Source organism: Lacerta agilis, chromosome 5 (genome assembly GCF_009819535.1).
Source record: "Lacerta agilis isolate rLacAgi1 chromosome 5, rLacAgi1.pri, whole genome shotgun sequence".
NCBI classification, from domain to species: domain Eukaryota; kingdom Metazoa; phylum Chordata; class Lepidosauria; order Squamata; family Lacertidae; genus Lacerta; species Lacerta agilis.
This window is the reverse complement of record NC_046316.1, coordinates 82,251,880-82,266,909: the sequence shown is the minus strand read 5'-3', so window position 1 is coordinate 82,266,909 and position 15,030 is coordinate 82,251,880. Positions and strand designations below refer to the sequence as shown.

General features: G+C 43.6%; 1 protein-coding gene across 1 annotated transcript in view; it reads right to left on the bottom strand.

The window, feature by feature from the left end:
* The window catches only part of FNDC3B (fibronectin type III domain containing 3B), a 255,448-nt gene that overhangs the window by 13,155 nt on the left and 227,263 nt on the right, over nt 1–15,030 (bottom strand). The window contains exons 23-24 of the mRNA XM_033150663.1: nt 12,452–12,664; nt 2,086–2,252 (exon numbers count right to left, since the gene is read on the bottom strand). Of these exons, the coding sequence (XP_033006554.1) occupies nt 2,086–2,252; nt 12,452–12,664 (380 nt within the window). The remainder of the gene's footprint in view (nt 1–2,085; nt 2,253–12,451; nt 12,665–15,030) is intronic.

The window sequence follows — 15,030 nt, the reverse complement described above, 5'->3', positions numbered from 1 at the left end:
AGATGTGTGGACCCAGCCTAAGAGCACTCTCCATTCCTGTGGTTTCCAGCAACTGGCATTCAGATAGCCTTTTCCCTCCATTCAAGATTCTAATGGAATTGTTTCACTCTCGGATGGGCACAGGGACTCTGCTGTTCTTTTTGTACCAAAGGCAAACACGGCAAAGCTTCTGGAACTTGCCGATTTCAGACTGCAATTCAGATTCACAGCATGCATTCTGGGCCCCGGAGGGAAGCATGATTTGTTATCAGCTCACACCGCACTGCCCTTAGCACAAGCTGATTGTTACTCTTGTGGGGGTGGGGGGAGAGAAATCCTCTTCCATCAAGGCAAAAGCCATCGCATGTCACTTAGGGCCCCATCAGCTACAGGAATCCGATTTCTCAATAAAGCATAAAGCTTTCAAGCAGCTGACAATTGCACAGCCATGCATCTGTCCCCATGACGATCGTCTGTAACCATCTGCAGCAATGTTCTGGTTATCCCGAGCTTTTCCACCCCGAGGGGGTGGGGGAATGCAAGCCTGGTTTCAGGGCGACAGGAACAAATGTTTATTTCAAAAGGAATAAAAGGGGGAGGGGTGCGTGTGGTTGCTGAACAAAACATACCAAAAAGGTCAATGGAAAGTAGTAATGGCAGAAGCCATAAACTGCCATCATGGCAAATCCATGTTATCCAAATAATTTATCAGCTGCTCAGGGGTGCATGGTTGGCCTTTATATGCCTTGAGAGACAATGGAGTGTGCCTCCAGGGGTGAAGTCAAACTGCTGCCAAACTCCGCGACTGCTGTGGCTGCAGAGACCGGTAACTCATAACTGCTGCCTCCTGCGTTGTTTTTGCTGTGACCTCTCTGGGGCGCAAGCCTGGGCATTATGTATGGAGGTCCTAGGCTGCCCAGATGACAAGATTCCCCTCTGATGGGGTCCAAAGGTAAGCGGAGCACTACGTTTGGCTGCAGGAGTTGCCATCCAACAGCCTTAGGGACTGTAGGGTTTACTCCTTAGTTATTTCTTCTCCTGAAGACGTCCCACAAGGCAGTGGGTACAGAGTTTCCTTGGGGTTTATCCCTGAAGCCTTCCTCACAAATGGGTGTAGCCACAACCCTCAGTGACGAATGAAGTAAAAACAGACTAGCTGCAATGGCTAGGCTCTGACTCCATGATTTCTCAATATAGTCCAGCCAAGTCACATCTTGCATACATGCTGCAAGATACGGACCCCCATAGAACCCTACAGGTTGCAAAGTTTTTAACTGCAGTCCTCTCGCATAAGAGATGTTCTGGAATGCTGTTTGATTATTGAAAGTTTTATTACTATTTTATTCAAAACCGGATCCCCTTGTTTTGTGTTTTTGTAAGGGCATTATCATTTGATAATGAAATTATCACCTTGTAATGGTATTATCTTATGCTGTTATGGTTTTGTTTTGTACTGTTTTGTTTTGTTTTATACATGGGCAAATAGCCGAAATAAAATATCTATCTATCAATATAGTCGCATCTTGGTTGTCGGAAGTAAGTGTTCTGGTTTATGAATGTTTTTCAGAAGCCGAACATCCGACGTGGCTTCCGCTTGAGTGCAGGAAGCTCCTGCAGCCAATCGGAAGCCATGCCTTGGTTTTCAAACCGTTTCGGGAGTCGAACGGAATCCCGGAAAAGATTAAGTTCGACAACTGGGGTATGTCTGTAATCGATGCTGCAAACCACTGGAGGGGGAGAGTGCTGTTGTTCTCAGGTTCTGCTTGCGGGTTTCCCACAGACATTTCCACGGCCACTGCAGATGTTAATGAGACCTGGGCGGATACGTTACATTTAAAGGCCTAAAAGGAGGATAAGAAACAACTCATATTGATGAAGCTCTAGCTGGTGTCAAATCAGGGTAGCTCCAGAACCTCTGTCTTACTCCCCTCTTTTATCAAATGGGTTGAACAATCATGTCCTCTCAACAGTGGACTATTGAGGACAAATGAAATCACAGTGTATGCTACCAGTGCTGTATAGGGTATTAATAATAATCTAAAGCGTCAGGTGGTTAGTTTACTTCCATAGCCACACAGCCCAAACAAGGAGGTGTGTCTTATTTACCTTTGATGGCGGGGGGAATGGATTTGGTTGTGCTGAAGGTGAACACTTCGGAGAAAGGTCCTTCCCCAGCTTCATTTACGGCTTGTATTCTGAAAGCGAAGCAGGTGAATTCCATCAGCCGTTGTACCTTGTAGGTGTGACTTGGTCCCCTATAGATTGGAATAAATCTAAAAGACACAAGGGGAGAGAGAAGACCAAGTTGGTTACTATTTACTGCTTCAGCATGTTTCATTAACTCAATGTGCTCTTTACAGCTGTGAACGTTGGATTTGGATCTAGCAACTGCATGGACTGTCCGGAGATCCACTGCTTTGATGTTCTGCACTCCTGATTATCAACAGCAGGAGCATAAATTCATGTAGTAGCCGAATACTAATGTTTCTCGGAATATATCTGGATTCACAGCATTAAATTGGTTGTAAAAGGGTTGGGCTCAAACATAATCCAACTCAGTGGCCAAAAATGTTTCACAATCAAGATAAAACTACTGCAAAGCACACTTACAATGGGGATTGAAAAGAGAGGTTGTAGAAAGTCGGATACCCAGTGGGTCAGGTGCAGATGTAAAACTGACTTCCAAGTCAGGCTTAGAGCACCCTGCTCCCCAGTTGCAAATCAACCCTTTGTTTACCTCGTTATAGTAAACCATGGTTAAAGGCCAGCGTCTGCTATGATGGTGACCATGTTGACGCTAAACAGTTTTCTTCTTAATTGGATTTGCAAACCCACTTCAAGACCTGGTTTTGAATTCTGGTTAGTGTTCACCTTGGTTAACACCTTGGAAAACCATTCTCAGGCAAACAAAGGGGGAGCTTACACTGGGAGAGACATGGGAGGTGGAGGGAGCACTGATTTCCGATTTTGGCTCACAACTGGCAAAACCATGGTTTGCAGCAAGTTTCGCCGATGACCATGGTGTCACAAACATAGACCTTCTTAAAAAAACCCAAAAACCTTAAATACCCAGGAAGCACCAACTGCTTACTACTAATTCATTTCCATCAACAAGTGACTGTGGAAGAAGCTATTGTGATTTCAAGGCAAATTAACAGAGGAGTCTTCAGTCCTAACCTAAGTTTTTACTCTCTTGGTATAAACTAGCTTGCCCAAAGTACAAAAAAGTATGTTTTGTCAGTAGCCCAGTGTCATCCTATGTCCCTGAGCATCCCATATGTCATCAAATAGCAGCACACACCACTAGGCAGATAAAATATTTATTTTATATTATTTGGAAAATGTATATACTGCTTAACACTTCTGGCACAAAAGAAAACCAAAGCAGTTTACGGAAAATGGAAAGCTTATTGAATTTTCATGCTGTCCTTGCACAAGTGCCTTGCTAAGCTTCTCTGCAGATCATGTACACAAGAAAGTCAGGGAGAACTACCTAATCAACAATGGGCCCGGTTAGCACTTTTGAATTGGATCCAGAGGACAGAGGAGTAGAAAGATACTAATGATATTCCATAAGCACTTCCAGAAGAGCTTGTGCAAGAGTTCATTTAGTGCCATAACAGGAAGGCTAGGTGCAGCATCTGTCCCCGTGCTTTAGTCATTATCTCAGGATTTACCTTTTTCACTTTTCTCACCCAGTGCTCTAGTGTGAAGGGTCACAACGCCCTATAGTGAAAGAGGAATTCTCCATCAGTCCGTCCCTTATGCAGAAGGGTGCCTTTGGACCCGACTCGTAAGTTTTTCAATGTCAGGCTTTCAATATCGTTTCCAATATTGCTTTCATTCATTTATCTGTTTCAAGCAGACTCATTTATGGTGACAGATACGTACTGTAACTCTTGACCTTCAATATTGTGCCCTGGTTTTGAGCTTCCAGAGACATCTGGCTGGTCATGGTTGAAAACATGACACTGGACCAGACAAACCTCAGTCTATTTCAGCATCATCCATTCTTATCATCTCCATGCATAATTATCACCTGCCTGATTGAATGTTTTGGAAGCCAAGTTTTTAAACCTGGATGTAATGTCAGTCATATGGCACTAGTCAAGAACAGCTAATCAACTCCAATTTTTAAATTTTCTAACTCACATTTATATTCCACCTTTACTCCAAGGGGCTCGAGGCACTGTACACAATTCTCTTCCCCGTCTCATTTAACCCCTACAACAAATCTGTGAGGTAGATTAGCCTGAGATGCAGTGGCTGGCCCAAGGGGATTTGAAACTCGGGTCTCCCAGATTCTAGTCCAACACAACTAACCACTATGCCACACTGGATCTCTAGTATGCAAGAGAGCGGCAGTCCAAACAGTCTGAAAGGAAATGGCTTCCCTCAGCGACGAGTTTAAAATAGAGGAGGAACAGCCCCAACGAATAATCTCGATTATGCCTGGAAAACTCATGCTGTGATTCAACAGTAGCAACAAAAAGTTCCATCTTTATTATGAACACTGAAGCTTCAAAAGGTAGCCGATCTCTTAGGTATAGCTGTACAATTCAGTTAAGGTCGGAAGCACGCAGTTTGCATTCCCTGACAATTTCTCCTTGTCACATCTCAAAGTAGAAAGGCTGGCTGCTCCCTAGGCAAGGAAAATTAGATGAGAGAGAGAGAGAGAGAGAGAGAGAGAGAGAGAGAGAGAGATATGCACCCAATCAGGTGTGCTGAGTTCCTCCCAACATTTTTTTTTTTTGGGGGGGCATGGTGCGACGAACCCCCACCTCTCAATTACTAAAATAGTGTCCAAAAGGGTACAGGGGTGCAACCAACCCCCCTCCACTCAGTTCGCCTCAAAACAAACCCCCCTTACTTCAAGGACTTAATAGTAATGAGAGTCTTCTTCCAGCTTTCGTGGCCTGGTATCCTCAATACTCTGGGTTACTTAAATGAACAACCTCTTGCCTACAGTAAAGGGCCTCCCTCAGCTCGGATCCCCACTGTCTCGATTTGCCTCAACACTCTGGCAACTTCGTGGCACTCTAGGTTTTCACCATCTAACGCTTTTCTGTGTGACTCTAGTACACAAACTATCTTTCCTCAGGTAAGTTTTGCCCTTTCTTGAGTCCACACCTCTGTGAGATTTGATACCCGGGACCGCCCTGCCCCCAAAGGATGAGCTGTCAGTTAAGTTGAAGGTGGATTAACTCCTTCTGAGCTGGGAGGTAATAACTCCTCCACCCTAGGGCCAATCCGTCACACATGGCATCACTGATGCACCTCTTCCATGTCCTTCCCTTGGCCACAGGTGAAGCTCGAACCACCAGCAGCTTCAGACACCTTGTGAAGACTTACCTTTCTGCTTAGGCCTTTCCCTGACCCACAAGATTGGGCCCTGTTTTATGTGTATGAACCCCCTGAATCTGTTTTATTTGCTTTTACCCCATTTTAGGTTGCATTTTTTGTTTAAAGGATATATGGTTTTATATTGTACGTGGTTCACACCTGTATGATGCCACTATGATGGCTGAAGAAGCATCTTCCTTTGGCCTGTGTGGCTTGATTTCAAACCACATGGGCAAAGACTCAGAGTTTTGCAGAGTTCTCCAAACCCTGCTCCCCTTTGCCTGGGCAGCTTGAAATCAAACCAGACCAACAATGGCACAGGGGTTGCAACTGGGGGCTGTGAGTTTACCTGTCCCGTTATATACGACGCCAGGTGGCCATGACTTATAGGCTTGCTGTTGAGGGCCCCCCTGCTGCTGGTTTCTATCCTGCCTTCTATCCAGCATATTGCTCAAGGCAGCTAAACGATGAAAATAAAACCCATCAAAATGCAAACCGAACCGTACTAGCACCTGTAAGACTTCATGCCGCAAGGCTTCAGATTCCAGGTCCAGGATTCCCTGACGCCAATCGCACTGGCGGGCATCACCTGCTTCTAAATGAAGCCAGGATGCAAACCAATAGCAGCAAAACTTTCAGGTACTTTGCTAAAACAAGAAAAGGCCATGTGGGGTGGGGGAGCCAAAGGAACCCAAACTTGACTTTGCAACGGGTTTGTCACCAACTGACACTACATTTTAATGGGAGCTTGGGTTTTGAAAAGTCTAAATTAGTAAAGCTCAGGGAGCAATGAACTGACGGAGGGGACGATCCTCAGAAAATTGCCCTCGTATCTTTTCTGCATTAACAACGAGAACCAGCCCTATTTGCTGGCATTCTAATATCAAAAAGAACATTAATGTATACACATACAGAACACAGTGTTCCTAGAAAGAATGCTCAGGAGATGCCAAGCCTGCAATGTGGTTGTCAATATAAATTTATTCTCCGTAAGGATCTTCCAGGAAACTGTTTGCATGCCACTGTATTGAATTTCCTGTTGACGTTTTAAGACACTCCAGTCAAACTTGGGAATTATGAATAAAGCCACAAACTCCCGTTCTGTACCCTTGGCTTTTGAACATCTATTCAGGATTCCCTGAATAAAATAAAATAAAAGGTATTTCAGAGAGAGATTTTCCTCTTCCTTACAACTTCATTCTAAAAGGAAAGCACCCTAAATCTGCAAGCTTTAAACACCAGGTGAAATTCAGTGGCATAAATAAAAAAAAATGTGATGGGCGATGGCTCCCACTACCCAGGTGCAAATTCAAACTCTCTCCTTTTTGTACTCCAGGTGAAAAGCGACAGAGAAAGGGAAGTGAGGAGGAGAGAATTAATATCCCAATGAGCTAACCTGCTGACCTGAGCCTGTTTTCCCTGAAGCAGAAACAACCAGGGCATTTGAAAGAGAGGTTTACACACCTCACAAAGCAGCAACCGATAATAGTTAAATGAGATGCGATTCACATCGCAGGGAAGTGCCAGTTTTAAGACAATAAATGCTTGACATCTCCCGCTCTTGAAAGAAATTAATGTCAAACCTGCAGCTAATTATGGGATTTCCCCACCCCCACCCCTTCTAATCCATGCTTAAAACCACAGCAGATAATTTGCCAATGAACTGAAGTGCACAGAGTTTTGAGAAGTGCTTGAAGTAGAAAAAGGGGGCAAAGCATTAGATGACTTGCTGGAACGCCGAGAAACCTTTAAATGAAGATGGTACAGCAGCAAGGAAGTTGTTTTCCAGAGCCTCTTTGCAAATAAACAATGTAAATAACACAGTTTAAGGAAACCAAACCATTTCTACAGTGTCAATATTTGACAGGCAGGAGGCATCTGCCTGCCTGCCTGCCTGCCTATCTATCTATCTATCTATCTACAGTGGACGCTTGGGCTGCGAATGCGATCCGTGCAGGAGACACGTTTGCAACCCGCAGCGTCCGTAACCTGAGGTAGGACTGTATATCTTTATCTAAAATTTATACCATGCCCATCTGGGTTGCACTATTTGTTTCCTGAGATTTACAGAACCAACATAATTATTATTTTCCCACTTTAAAAACACTCCTGGGGGCTTCCTTAAAGTTATAGAACAAAGTATTTTTAAAAAAATAAAATTCACCAGTAGGCTACACAATCTGTGTGTATAATTGGCTAGGTTGCTACAAGTTATATCCATCCACGTTGCAGTAAATCCATTGAAATTAATAGACCCAAGTTAGCCAAGGACACTGCAGTGGGTCTAACTCTTGAGTAGAAATAACTCCAGCTACAACCACATGGGATGCGGGTGGCACTGTGGTCTAAACCACTGAGCCTAGGGCTTGCTGATCAGAAGGTCGGCGGTTCGAATCCCTGCGACTGAGTGAGTTCCCATTGTTCGGTCCCAGCTCCTGCCAACCTAGCAGTTCGAAAGCACATCTCCGCTGCCTCCGCCTCCAGCCCTTGCCGCTCGCAAATGCTCTTGCGTCATCCCCCCCCCCAAATAGTCCGGCCCCCCACAAGGTCTGAGGGACAGTGGACCAGCCCCCTGCTGAAAAAGTTTGCTGATCCTTGATTTAAGCTATGTGCATACCATACATTTAAAGCAACTCGCCCTCCCAATAACCCTGGGAACTGTAGTTTGCCCCTCACAGAACTACATTTCCCTGCACCCTTAACAAAGTACAGTCCCTAGGATTCTTTGGCGGGGGAAATGCACTTTAAGTGTATGGCGTGTATTAAACTATATCTATAATTTGTTTAGTCTGATCATTCTCTATAGGCTATTGTTAGGGTTGACAATCTCAGCTCAAACCATGGCAGAACAGTCTTTCACAAATCCGCCTTGCAGACACACATTTCTCATGTATTAATCAGAGGACACAAAGAATCTCAATTAATAGACATCGTTAAGAACAAGATGAGAACAGAAAAGGAGTGTGTGTATGTACAACAACATACCCATGGGATATGTACCACAGGTATATCATCAAATGAATACTTTCGGACAAATAGGGTGTCATCAACTCACTTTTTTGTCCTTTTGTTTCCTAACGAGTTTGGCTATTTTGGAATACTATAGCAACCATATGGCTCTGTCTTAATTGCCAATTTCCTTTCCTTACTTGCTAGCCAAAGTCTAAAATATGTGCATGCTGATTATTATGAATGAGTATGATAATGCACCTATTTTTGTGTTTTTCAGAGAATCTACTTGCAGAGCTCTCGGTGCTGGACTGAAAGGAGGCACTGCTGTTAAAGTGGGTGTTAATGATCTTGATTCAATTAAAGAGTGTAAACGGGTTCCTAATTAGACTCCTTGAAAACCTGCGGCAGCTGCGTATTAACTGTATTCATCACTGGGCAAAGCAGACTGTGTGCTTTGTGGGGCCTCTTTACAGCTTGACGTACAAACTGCTTATGCCCAGAGCATCATTTTAAGGCTAGCATGCTAGGCAGTTCAAGTGCAGTGCCAACCAAACCATGGGCTTGTCTTCATACCAAAGCATGTTCTCCATCATGGAGAGCACGTGTTGCGGTGGGAGCAACCAAGACACCCCTCTGTTGCTGGGCGGGTTAGTATAGATGGCCACATATCTGATTGGGTACCCCTCAGTCGTTGGGGAGAATTTGGTGTAGCAATTTTATGAGTGACTGATGAGGGGCTATTTATTCCCCGCGCGCAGCGTTGAGCTTCCCCTTTTCGCTGCGCGCATCGGATCACCCGCCCACCCTCCCTATATTTAGGGTTGTTTTGCGTTGACCTTGCTATGCCTGTCATGGGGTTGTCTGCTTTCAGGGCAGGGGCCTGGTAGGAATTTTGCCATTTGGCTGGTGCCATTTGGTTTTTGCCCACTGCGTAGCAATTTGTCACAACTTATAAGGTGGCGGTTATGCATTGGTTAATTTTGCTTGGTGGAGGGGGTATGGTTGGCTATGCCGGCCCCTCCAATGCTGCTGCTGCAAGGGTATTGCGTTAAAGGAATCCAGGGGCTCGCCATGCTCTTGTCCGAACCCCTGTCAAGGGGCTTGGGCCACGCAGGAGCCCCTAGGAGCATTTGGGGAGAGGTGAGAGCCTGGCGCCCAGTTCCATGCTCTCCCCAAAAATGTTTTCCCTTACTGACTTTTGCAGGCTTGTGGGTGTCAGTTCTGTTCCTACTTCTAAGTGGGAACAGATAGTTGCTAACTGATACCTAAGCAACCACTCACATGCTGTAATCAATAAAGTTGTGGCCAAAATTTATGCCAAAAACCTTAAACAAAAATTCTGTGTGAATTGTGTCTTTATTTGAGGGTGGCTATGGGCTCCTTGACACACAACAAATTTGTCTTCCTGCATCGCAGCGCGTTGGACTAGAACGATCCTTGGGGTACCGGTACAATTCTAATATTTTAAGTGATTCAAAAGGCAATGTGAATGCAGTGAGGTTAATGCAGCTGCCTGATTCACTGCAGTTAGGATGAGGGCTCCTTCACTCTTCTCCATATAACCAAATACACACTACCAGAAAAGTGGAATATATGAAACACAGTAAATAAAAACAAATGAAATAAGCCCGATCTTATATATATTCAGGGGGGAAAACAATAACCTCAGAAATGCATGGAAATCCTATTAGGATTTTATTCCTAAATGCTCGTTCTACTTTTACTGTGGTTAGCTTTCTCCATTTTTTTTTAAAAAGGTCACTGAAGTTATTTCTTACAACTTTCAATTAAGAAAATGCCAGCAAATTTAGAAACCAAGTATAAATTATAGTTCATACAAAAAAATCTTTTAAAAATATCAAACGAACAGCATAAAACTAAAATAAAACTGACACATTCTGAAACACCATTAAAAAATAAAATCAACATTAAAGTCCCAGGCAAATAAAAAATGTTTTATATATATATATGCACATTTTATATTTTAACACTGATGCTATACTTATGATTTGTGAGCTTCCTTGAACTCTGGAAATGACATCCTAAATAAACATGTGACATAATAACATCAATTACAGTTTCAACATAACTGACTCTGAATTAGGAATCTCTTTGTTCATGAACAATGTGAAGCAGTTACAACAGGAGCAGGAGCAATTTCTTCGAAGAAAAAGAAAGAGCCAGGGCAAACTTGTCCGGTTATGACAGCTACATTTTGAGAAATGAATCTAAATCAAAAACTGAGATTTCTGACCAAGTCTGCCCGCTTCCCAGAGCGAATCAGGAAAAAAGTCATTTGAGACAAACACCGGCATCAGAGGTGGGAAGAGGTGAGCAATGGGCATTATATTACAAAACAACTCCAGAGCAGTTGCTCATGTGTCATTTACGTGGCATGGGAAGAGCTCAAACAACATTTCTGACCTTTCCTGATGAATGCAACATGTGGCTTGATGAAGCTGGTTCTAATAAGGTCGAATTAAACCCATTAGAACAAATTACTACAATTTGTTCACTCTCCTCCCTCTCCCCCAATCCTATTCAAACCCAGCTATTTAATGTTTTTTCACGTCTGGCTGTAGAGTTTCGGTCCAGATCAGGGAGCCCACTGAAGCGAGATACTCTGTTTGCTGTAAGATAATAAGCACATCCTTTGGGGGGCTGGTGCGTCCTAGTTAACGCTTGGCTAAAGGAAGCACTTAGGCCAATGGGTAACAAGATTTGTTTGCCGCGAGCACTGCTTGTATGGCAATTCAAAACCATGCTATGAATTATTCATTTTCTGCTTCTTAAACGGATCAAGAAACGACAAATCAAGCCATCTTTCAAGGAGCACAATCCAACTGGTGTCTTATATTCGTAAACGATTGCTATAAATGCGGGGGGCTTATATGCTGCTCAAGGCACTTTTTATCATTAGGCAGCTTTAGAAGAAAAGAATTGCAGTTCACAATACCCACGACAGTAAGCATGAGACAGAACCGTTCCCGCCAGTCTCCTTAGAACGGCTAATGGGCCGGTACAGCTAAAATCACGGGACGCGAGGGAACCAGGTGGGAAGCTGATCCCCTCTGAAAACCTAGCAGCATATTCTTGGAAATTGCTTGATTAGACAACGTGCAAATAAATCTCGATTCTGCTATAAGAAGATTACTGTTACAAGCATGGAGAGAAGAGGCATATCTAACAGCAACTAAACATCCGTCTGAATGCAACATGTACTTTGGGGGGGCACCTATATTCCACTTGCCACTGCTGAATCCCAGCAACTGTTTTCAGCAAGGGCACTAAATGGTTTTTAACCCGTTCCCACCTTCCCGCCCTGTCACTTAAAACTGCATTTTAACCTAGACTAGGACCCCCTTTTTGGCTTGGCCTAAATAAAACTCTTGCAACACCAGCACCTCTAAGCAGAATGAGCAAAGCACCCCTTTCCTGATTTCGGTGCACTGGCTCCCGGTGGAGTATCGGGTCAGGTTTAAGGTGCTGGTTTTGACCTTTAAAGCCCTATGCGGCCTAGGACCCTTGTACTTACGGGGCCGCCTCTCCTGGTATGTCCTGCAGAGGACCCTAATGTCCATGAATAATAATAGCTTAAAGGTCCCAGGCCCTAAAGAAGCCAGACTATCCTCCACCAGGGCCAGGGCCTTTTCAGTGACGGCTCCGACCTGGTGGAATGCTCCGTCCCACGACACTAGGGCCCTGCAGGACTTGATCTCCTTCCGCAGGGCCTGTAAGACAGAGCTATTCCACCTGGCCTTCAATTTGAATTAGCCTGATCCTCTATTTCCTTTCCCCTTCCCTTTTTCTATAAAGAAACCCTTCTGGGACCCCACATTTAAACTCTTCCCTGGTCTCCTTGCTGGCTCTAGTAGGACCAACTTGGCCAGTTAGCCCTGGTGATCATTTGATGTCTACTGACTGCCCCCCCAATGACCCCTGAATTTTTGAATTTTATTGATATTGATGCTGCATTTTATGTTGTATTTTATGCTGTTTTTAAGTCGCATTTTAATCAATGTTTTATATTTGCTGTTAGCCACCCTGAGCCTGGTTTTTAAACCGGGAAGGGCGGGGTATAAAAAATAACTACTACTACTACTACTACTACTAATCCAGAAAGCTGCAGATCAGAAGACCGGTGTCAACCGGGCCTCACCCTCTTTCCTCTTCTTACCTCTTGTTCTTGTCCTCAATCTGCAAGATGTACAGCATGTCGTCGGCAGTGTGCTGCTTGGAGCTGCTCTCTCCCCACTTCAGCTTCAGACTCTGAGGACCCGCTGCAGTGCACTCTAGCCGAGGAGGTAAGGGGGGCAGAGGCCTGGTCTTGGCCTTAATCGAGTGGCTAAAAGGTCCTGCTCCGATGTCATTTACAGCCTGAACCCGGATCCTATGGTAGGAAAGCAGCAAAGCAAGGTGGGGAGAGGGGGAGAGAGAGAGAGAGAGAGAGAGAGAAAAGAATTCCATTAAAAGCTGGTTTTGAGCCTATCGGTTTTCTTTCTGCCCCTCACTTGATGCAGAGAAGGTTAAGTATAATGGCTTAATCGACACTGAAATGAGAATGTCTAAATGTGCACTGGTGAAGAGGTTTAACACGGAGTTCCCCCTCCCCAGGGGACTATATTAAAGTCAAGGAGAGCACTCTTGAGCTCTTGCTAACTTGATTAACTAAATAATGATGTATTTTTGCATTAAGTCAGGGTGACAGAAACTGTTCTTTGAAAATATATGAGAGCAGGAGCAGAGTTACTGGTAAATAAAATTAGCCAGTTGGCCATGGTGCAGATGGGGTTGGAGCAACGGAAACTTCCATGGTCTGCATCCGGGTCTCATCAACCTCTTCCAAATTAACAGGGACATTTCAAATTTTGAGACGCTGCTGTGGGTACCATATATCCCAGCAAAAAAGATATATATATATATATATATATATATATATATATATATATATATATATATAAAATAAATTCCAAGACGCTCCTCCCAAAATTCTCTCACCAGAATAGATGACAATCTCTGCATTACGCAATCTCAGATAGAAAATCTTGAGGTACCATTACAGGGGAGTGAACTGTTAATTATCTGATTTGCATGTTTATCATGGGGCAAGCAATTTGGATGATTTTGCCTCGGGTAGCACAGCGTCTTGGCTGTCTCCGCGCAAATAATTAAGGCAATGATGCCGGAAAGGTCTAAGTACTTTGGGGCACAAAATCAAATATTTCATCTTCATCAGACCCATTAATCAGCGGTTAACGTTATTTACGAGAACCCAATCGCCAAACTGCTCAGCCAGAACCAAAATCATCAATTTTCTGGCACACTGACTTGGCCCAATGCTTTGCATATTGGGAAATATAAAAACCAAAGTTCCTGGTGTTAACTGATTAATTGCCCAGTTGGACAATTTCCTTCTTTAAATAACACAAGAAGCACTGACTCATACAGAAAAGCTGCATGTCTTTTTGCAATGACAAGGTCATACCACTTTCCAAATAATTTCAAACAGGCCATTACTTGTGCGGGGCTAACTCAAAATGCCAATGGCTCAATAGGACTCCTGTAAATATACAGGACTTGGCTATTCATTGGATACACAAATCAGTTGAAATCTCAAGTCTGCACAGGGCCACAGAGCAAGATTTAACTACATTTACCAGATGTCAGTCTGAAATGAAAAAAAAATGGAGGTCAATTTCCCATGTAAGTCCTTGTCATGTTTCAGACATATTGGCTGCATTGCGATGCTAAAGCTATGGTTTATTGTGACAGCAGTAAGGCTGGGCAAGGTTTGGGTTTGAGCACTTCTCTGCTGCACTTTCCTTATCTGGCTAATTTTAACTATGGTTTGTTAAAGAAAGCCACCTTCATAAACTATGGACTGAGTTTGCTACTTTCAGACATGCCCTATGATTTAGCACCATTTGTGAGTGAATTGTTGTTGTTGTTTAATTAGAAAAAGGAAGTACAAGCCTCAAAATCCTTACAGCCACACTGGAAGAGACAAGAGCCCCAAGTATGCCTGAATTTGTTCTTGGTTTATCACAACATGCAAATATAGCCACGGACTTATTTTTTCCGAACCAGGCAAAAACTGCTTTACTTCACAAGCCTTTAAAAGAGCAGTTTACACACACACACACACACACACACACACACATATAATTTTAATACGTGTTAAAATGTTTGTAAGAAAATATACAATTTAATTTAATTTAACCCCCCTATACAGATTTTATTTAATCTATATAGATATAGATAAAATTCTATTGACTTTGTGGCAGTTTTGTGATGTGTCCCGGGAAACGTATTTGAAGGATGGGACAGAAATTATCAAATAAATAAATGAATGAATTAAAAGCACACTGAGTAAATTATTGCAAAATGGTAAGTGCAGAGTAAATTATGGGCGATATCCAATGATATTCAGAGTAGACTCACTGAAATTGTTGGATGGACTTTCAATGAGTCTACTATGAGTACAGTCATACCCTGTGTTGTGTTAGGTTCATGTTGCGTCTTTTCGGCCTGCGAACGCGGCACACCCGGGAGTGTATACTTCTGGGTTTTGCCGTGCATGCGTGCACAGAAGCATTCTGCAGGCTTTGCACATGCGCAGAAGCACTCTATCATGCTGCGTGTGTGCACAGAAACGGTGCTCTAGTTATGGACTTTTCGGGGTGCAAACGGCACCCCTGAATGGATCGAGTCCGTAACTAGAGGTAGCACTGTATAACTAATCTTGAATGAACCTGG